Source organism: Bidens hawaiensis, unplaced genomic scaffold (assembly GCF_021521415.1).
Source record: "Bidens hawaiensis isolate Kalapana, Puna unplaced genomic scaffold, B.hawaiensis_p1.1 tig00029891_1, whole genome shotgun sequence".
Classification (NCBI taxonomy): Eukaryota; Viridiplantae; Streptophyta; class Magnoliopsida; order Asterales; family Asteraceae; genus Bidens; species Bidens hawaiensis.
In genome coordinates, this window is record NW_027494965.1 from 94,581 (window position 1) to 102,723 (window position 8,143).

Here is an 8,143-nt window from a genome sequence, read left to right on the forward strand (position 1 = left end):
CCTTGTGTCCTTGGTATGTTATTAAATTGTTGTTCACTATGTATTGTCGTCATCAATTTATGTTTCTAATGTTTATGTTTAATATGTTAAACGATACAGTTAATCGAAATTACAACAATTTGAAAAATATCCACTCATCCACACAATTAACGCGTTTACAATCTAATAACGAGAACCTGTCTCCATCAACAACGCCAAATGTCTACTCTTCTATTGTATTAAACAACGGTTAGTGTATTAAAATATTTATAAATAAGCAGGTTTAAAAACCTTTTTTATGCTTAAATATTGATATTATTACCTTTGTAATTTCAAGACTCTAAAACACGTACACCATTTGTGAACTCTATTGTGTCCAAAAGGAAAGAAAGACAATCAATTTTAGATTCCAAAAGAACTACTTCTGTTGACAGGAACAAAACTGGTCTCCGAAATACCTTTTCAGGTATTTTTCCTTTTAAATTGAACTATTATTGACATTTTTTAGGTCTGTTTTTTTAATGAAACACTTAAATCTAAATGGAATTATAATAAATTTAAAGAATAATTTCATTTTAATAATAAGCCTTATATTTAAAACATATTATATTATTTACACTTTCAATTTTCATCCCGATTTTAAAGCAACAAATAATATTAACAATTGTACAATTAAACGTTTCATAATTTGTTAAGTTAAAGCTGTTACAATTTAACACAAAATAATATTTGATATGATATAAATAATATGGAGTAATTAAAAATATCATATGTGTAGTTGTCGATATTGTTGACAACCTTTATAATAACTTTCTCTATTTAATGTTGAACAGGTCGTATAAATAAATATAATGTTCAAGAAGGATCAAACGCGTCTTGTGTTGTTGATGACATTCCGGAGTCGTCTACAACCTTTCGTAGAAGGTCTAGAAAAAGAACCCCCTATAGTACCTATACCTATGGCTGATTTAAATGAACATGCTACAACTATTGATTATCAAAATGTTATAGATGTTTATAAAGGAATATCATCAGGTATGATATATATTTCATAATTTACTTGAAATCATTTATTATGTATTTAGGTATACTAAGTAACTCCAAATGATGATATTTAAATTTTACTAGAATATCTTGATCATGGAAATCAATCCGTTATGTGTCCAAGTGGCAATGCTTTGTTGTGGAAAGCCGAAGTTAACAGACCAAGTAGTAGTAATGAAGAAGGAGCTTTTTCCCTTTGTTGCTATAATGGCAAAGTCGAACTTTCCGATGTTAGACAACCATATGATACTTATCTTGAATTATTTCGTGGTGAGAGCGCCATGAGTAAGTATTTCTTGAAAAACATTAGACGTTTCAATTCGATGTTTTCGTTTACGTCTATGGGAGGAAAGATTGACCATTCCCTAAACAAAGGAAATGCGCCATATACGTTTCGTCTTAGCGGTGAAAACTATCATTCTTTGGGAAGTCTTTTACCATTACAGGGTCGTAAAGCACAGTTTTCTCAACTTTACATTTACGACACGGAAAACGAGATTTCAAACCGTCAGGGTGTTTTTGCGTAAATACTTTTAACGATATTCGTCCACTTTGGTTATGTTATTAATTTTTAGTATAAGTTTTATTATTTATAATCTTAGCAATTATATTTTGTTGTGGGCAGTGATAATAATTCAAAGAAGGATGAGCTAGAGAAGCATGTTATTAATTATTTGAAGACGATGTTAGATTCAAATAATCATTTGGTCCAAGCTTATCGGATGGTAAGAGATTGTTTTGATGAAAACCCACAACTCGATTTGAAGTTGCGTATTATTGGAACAAGACAGCATGATGCGCGACAATATAACTTACCATCCAGTTCTGAAATTGCTGCTTTAATCGTCGGTGATATTGGTGACGCTGTCGATAACAGAGATATAATTGTTACCAAGCAATCTGGTTCCTTAAAGCGTATTAGTGAACTTCATCCATCGTATACACCTCTTCAATACCCGTTGTTTCATACTTTTAGTGAGGATGTTACCAGATTAATATACTTCATAAGAATGTTTCCTCTTCATCAACCGCAGCATGAAAGAAGGTTACAATGCGTGAGTTTTTTGCGTATCATATTCAAGAGAGGCCAAATACATTTTCAACCATGTTAAATGGTATGGGTTTGTTTCAGCAAATTTTAGTTGACAAATATACGATGATTGAGGCTCAAATATTACATTTTATATGCGGTAAACAACATGAACTTCGATGTGATACTTACCAAAGTTTACGAGGTATGCAATCTGTTGGAAATACTGATGTTTCAACTGCTGGTCAACGTGTTATTCTACCATCCTCATTTACTGGCGGAGCAAGATATATGATGCAAAATTATCTAGAGCTATGTGTCTTTGTAGATGGTTCGGTTATCCCAATTTTTTCATAACTATAACATGTAATCCCAATTGGCCAGAAGTTAAAATATTTCTTAAGGATACAACGTTAAAGTCGGAGGATAGACCTGATACTTTTTAAGCACAAACTTGATGCAATGATTAAATTGGTGAAGGATAAGTCTTTGTTTGGAAAGGTTCAAGCATGTAATTTTATTTAATTTTATTAGTATAAAATTATAAACATGAGGTACTTCAATATTTTTTTTTGTATAGACTTAAAAATCAATTTAAACAAACAGATTATTTGTTTAACTATTAAAAGTTTTGGAATATTTACTTTTATTATGTATGTTGCAGTTGTTTACACGATAGATTTTCAAAAAAGGGGGCTACCGCATGCTCATATTTGCATATTTATGCATCCAGGTAGCAAGATTCATAATCCACAAGATGTAGATAAATTTATTTATGCTGAGATTCCAAACAAACACAGTGATCCAGGCCTATACAAGCTTGTATCTGATCATATGATTCACGGTTCGTGTGGTGATACTAATCCGAAGTGCACCTGCATGGTAAACGAAAATGCTCCATAAGTTTCCCTAAAATGTTTAATGATGAGACAACTGTTGATTCACAAGGTTTTCCAGTATACAAAAGAAGAGATAACGGGCAATATGTTGTTAAGTCAGATATAATGATGGATAACAGAACTGTTGTTCCATACAACAAGACTATATTAAAACAATTTCAAGCACATATTAACGTTGAGTGGTGTAATCAAGATGGATCGATAAAGTATTTGTTCAAATACATTAATAAGGGTCGAGACCGAGCAACAATTTCTCTTGTACAAAATAACAATGGTGATAAACCAGATCCTAATTTAGATGAAATCAAAGCGTTTTATGATTGTAGATATGTCTCTGCATGCGAGGCATCATGGAGGATATTTTCATTTGATGTGCATTATAGGATTCCGTCTGTTATGAGACTTGCTTTTCATTTACCCGGTGAGCAACAGGTAATATATGGTGCTAACGAAGATATTGAAGATATTTTAAACAAGATAACTAATGCTTCTTCGATGTTTACCGGTTGGTTTGAGTGTAATAAGAACCATGACCTTGCAAAAACTCTCACATACACAGAGTTTCCAACAAAGTATGTTTGGAAAAAACAGTTACGTAAATGGGAACCTCGCCTAAGGGGTTTTGCAATAGGTAGAGTTCATGTTGTTCCACCCGCATTCGACGAGGCTTACTATCTAAGAATATTATTAAATAAGTTAAAGGCCCAGAATGTTTTGAAGACATTCGAACAGTTGATGGAGTTGTGTATGAAACTTTTCGAGATGCATGTTACAAAAGAGGTCTTTTAGATGATGATAAGGAATACATAGAAGCCATTGAAGAAGCAAGTCATACCTCTACCTTAAGAAATTTATTTGCTACAATGATGATTACTTATAGTTTATCTAGACCTCATTTAGTTTGGGAAAGCACTTGGCAACTGTTAGTTGACGGTATACAATACAAACAACAAAAAGATCAAAATAACCCCGGTATGATTTACTCATTTTTATAATTATTTCAATTATGGCAAATATCTAATATCCATTAATATAATTTAAATATTAAATTATATTACTGTCTTATTTTATTTTCAGGTTTGATTCTTAATGAAGAATAGTTAAAAAAACCTAGCACTCATGGAAATGGAAAATTTTCTAATTTCAAGCAACTCCAGTCTTAGAAGATATAAACAAATGCCATTTCCAGATATGAAGACAATTTCAAGAGCAACTAATCCGTTAATGGTGGAAGAGCTCTCATATGATACCGAGACCATGAATAACGAATTTAATAATCTGTTTGATTCGTTAACAGATGAACAACGAGGGGTTTATAATGAAATAATGAGTGCTTTGATTGATAAAAAAAGTGGAGTTTATTTTGTTTATGGTTACGGCGGTACTGGAAAAACTTATTTATGGAAAACTTTATCTTCATTAATAAGGTTAAAGGGAGAAGTTGTGTTGAATGTTGCTTCAAGCGGTATAGCTTCTTTGCTTTTGGAGGGTGGAAGAACCGCACATTCGAGATTTTTAATACCTATTAATTTGACCGAAGATTCAATTTGTCCGGTAATATTACCACCCACTTTATGCTAATTTTATATTAACCATTTTTTTAGTATATATGTCTTTATCTGTTATTTTAATATCAAATTACCTTTAAATATCTTAATTTGTGTATGTTTTTTTATTATTTCATAAATTAGGTTAAAGGAAATACCGACGTATATGAATTATTGAAAAAGACAAGCCTACTAATTTGGGATGAGGCACCGATGATTCATAAGCAGGCTTTTGAAGCGTTGGACAGGACTTAAAACGATGTTATGAATGGTGATTCTGGCAATAGTTCAGAAGCAGTTTTTGGAGGTAAGGTTGTTGTTTTTGGCGGTGATTTTCGCCAAATTTTGCCTGTTGTAACCAACGGTACAAGAAGTGAATGTGTCAATGCTTGCATCAATTCTTCTTATATCTGGTCAAAATGTAAAGTTCTTAAACTAACTAAGAACATGAGGCTTACAGTTGGATGTCGATCTTCAGACATTCAAAATATTAGTGTAACGATTCCGGCAAATCCAGGTATAACCTAGCCGGAATATACTATTTACGTGTTATTTAATATTGATTATATGAGTTATAGCACGATGATACGAATATATATGGTACACAGTATGAATCATACTCAATTATATAGTGAATCGTATTGGAATTACAATTAATCAATGATCGGTTATTGAAACCCGAACGAATCGGGAATTTCATCATAGACGAAGTATATAATGTTTAGTGATGTTTACGAAGTATTAATGCTTCGGGATAAGTGAATTATAGCACAGAAAAAGGATTTCGATTTATTGGTACGTCGGTACGATAAACGAAACCTTTAACATCAAACCAAGCAAGAGATGATCAATCAAGCCGAAAAAGATGCGTAATTATTAATAATATGATGTTTTAATGTCATGGTTTAAGTTTTTAAAGTTTTTAAGTCGGTTTTATGTAAATTTTATTTTGACCCGAAAAACGACCATTCTATGCTCGTTTTAAGCCGAATTACGAGTTTAAACGAGAAACGAACTGAGCCAGATTATCCACAACATTATCCGGATTGCGTAATCCGAATATGTGGCTTAGAATGGATGTGTGGGACCCACCCCACCCCTTAAGGGAGGCCGATCGGCCCTATCCCATATTATTCATTTCATTTTCTTTTTTTTTTACCACACTTCACTCCCAAAACTCTCTCAAATCTCTCAAATCTTCAAGTGTTCTTCCAAGATCATCAAGTTTTAATCAAAATTTTCAAGGTATATACATGTTTTAATGCTTGATTCTTGTTTATAACTCTATAATATTGAGAAAAGGAGGTTTCCATGTGAAAGACGGGTGAAAACCCGAGATAAAACCGACTCTTGCATGATCAAGGGATGTATACATGTTATACAAGGGATCTTGGTCCAAGAAATGAGTAAAAAGAGTCGAGAACGGATTTTTACGGTTAAAACCTTTGTTTTTACTTAAAAACCGACACTTTGAAAGAAATGGTTTGATTGTTGGTATAGTTTGCTTGGTATAGTGTTATTGTGCTTGTAGGTGTTGTATCTAGCGGCTAGCAAAGGCTAGAAACCGAGATCCTTGCGATCTAAAGCTAGAAAACACAAGATAGTTCGGTTTTCGTGTGTATATGAGATTTGGACAGATTTTCGTGTGCTTAGAGTCGGGTCACGAAATTTCACAGAGATGATCTACACATGAAAATATGAGATCTGTGAATTTTTGGTAATTTTTGGATAAAAGATGAATATTTGGTGAATTTAATGCTCGGTTTTGGCCAAAAATAGTGAAAAATAGCTAAACATGATGAAAAATTCTGGAAAATTTATGATAAGCTTTCTATAACATATAATAGTCACCCACAAAATTTGAGCTCAGTTGGAAAAGTATAAGTAGGCTTTTCGGTGAAACGAGTTCTAGGGCTTTCTAGCTCGGTTTTGGGTGAAAATGGCTTGGAAAATAAGTTTTAAATTCTGGAAAAATTCCAGGAAGTTATGAGGATGATAGAGATCATCAAAGAAAAATTTGGGATTTTTCTAAAGTGTTTTGGTATTTTTGACATATTTAGTGTTTTAATAAGATTTAAAAATAGATAAATAAATGTAAATATAGGAAAATAAATCTGGAAAAATTCCAGGAAGTTATGAGTATGACAAGGATCATCCCAGAAAAATTTTGGATTTTTCTAAAGTGTTTTGGTATTTTTGATATATTTAGTGTTTTAATAAGATTTAAAAATAGATAAATAAATGTAAATATAATTTAAATAAATCTGGAAAAATTCCAGAAAGTTATGAGGATGACAAGGATCATCCCAGAAAAATTTGGGATTTTTCTAAAGTGTTTTGGTATTTTTGACATATTTAGTGTTTTAATAAGATTTAAAAATAGATAAATAAATGTAAATATAGGAAAATAAATATGGAAAATTTTTACAAAATTCCTTACTGTCAAATTAAGTTTTGTGCAAAATTTCAAGACCCGAGACTAATCGGGTAATTATTTGTGCTAAAAAGAACATAAAAACAAGTTTTTAAAGCTTAAAACGTGTAAACCGGCAAAGTTCGCATAAGCGAGCTGACTGGTACATGAAAACTCTAAAAATGGACTATTTCATAAATCTAAGTAAATTATGTAAAAATAAATCATCCGAAAATAATTCGGATGATTTGGGTAATTTTACCCGATTTTACCGTTTCCAGCACCGAAATACCGGAAACGGGCCCCACGGCCAAACGGGGTGTCAAACCGAGCTATAATTTCACCACCTTAACTAAATTGACTGTCAAACTCTAAGCAATGTCACAATCTGAGTCCTTAGAAGTGTCACGGGGTTAACATTGTCCCCGAATCGAGTACAGTACTGGGTTAACAATGTTCCCAGATGTACCGATTGATACGTATTTAAGTTATGGGAATTATATAGTAACGATTAGATATTATATTACAGATCCAGGCACGTAGCTGTTCCTTATATTACTCACCGACTCACAAAAAAGTGAGTTTTCACGAGCCCCTTTTAATAAATTGTTTTAATTATATTTTCCCGGGGCGGAAAACATGTCTTATTTAAAGTATTTAAGTACATACCGATCGTATGGAAATACTTGTACATTTATATATATATGGTCTGATGCACAGAATATATAAAATGTTTATCATGTGTTATTGTTCTGGGGTAACATAGTTCCCAGGGGTTATTATTGTTCTGGGGTAACATAGTTCCCAGGGGTTGTTATTGTTCTGGGGTAACATAGTTCCCAGGGGTTGTTATTGTTCTGGGGTAACATAGTTCCCAGGGGTTATTATTGTTCTGGGGTAACATAGTTCCCAGGGGTTATTATTGTTCTGGGGTAACATAGTTCCCAGGGGTTGTTATTGTTCTGGGGTAACATAGTTCCCAGGGGTTGTTATTGTTCTGGGGTAACATAGTTCCCAGGGGTATTTATTGTTCTGGGGTAACATAGTTCCCAGGGGTTATTATTGTTCTGGGGTAACATAGTTCCCAGAAAGTTAATGGAGATGTTCTGGGGTAACATAGTTCCCAGCATGATTATATTGTTAATAAATGATTATTAAAATGATTTGTCAGTGTTTATTTAAATTAGTGAAACTCACCAACTATTCGTAGTTGACCCGTTTTCTTTACATG

The 8,143-nt window shown here is 32.6% G+C and overlaps 3 protein-coding genes across 3 annotated transcripts; all 3 read left to right on the plus strand.

Annotated features, from left to right (window-relative positions):
- The first annotated feature begins 938 nt into the window (after window positions 1–938).
- Window positions 939–2,410, plus strand: LOC143579639 (uncharacterized). The gene is made up of 4 exons (XM_077062884.1): window positions 939–1,014; window positions 1,108–1,546; window positions 1,649–2,078; window positions 2,156–2,410. Exons 1-4 carry the CDS (start codon window positions 939–941, stop codon window positions 2,408–2,410), a joined length of 1,200 nt encoding a protein of 399 aa, XP_076918999.1.
- A 557-nt stretch (window positions 2,411–2,967) lies between these two features.
- LOC143579640 (uncharacterized) lies at window positions 2,968–3,741 on the plus strand. The gene has a single exon (XM_077062885.1). It carries the CDS (start codon window positions 2,968–2,970, stop codon window positions 3,739–3,741), a length of 774 nt encoding a protein of 257 aa, XP_076919000.1.
- Window positions 3,742–4,128: 387 nt separating this feature from the next.
- LOC143579642 (uncharacterized) lies at window positions 4,129–4,754 on the plus strand. Its single transcript, XM_077062886.1, has 2 exons — window positions 4,129–4,506; window positions 4,644–4,754. Exons 1-2 carry the CDS (start codon window positions 4,129–4,131, stop codon window positions 4,752–4,754), a joined length of 489 nt encoding a protein of 162 aa, XP_076919001.1.
- Window positions 4,755–8,143: the final 3,389 nt, after the last annotated feature.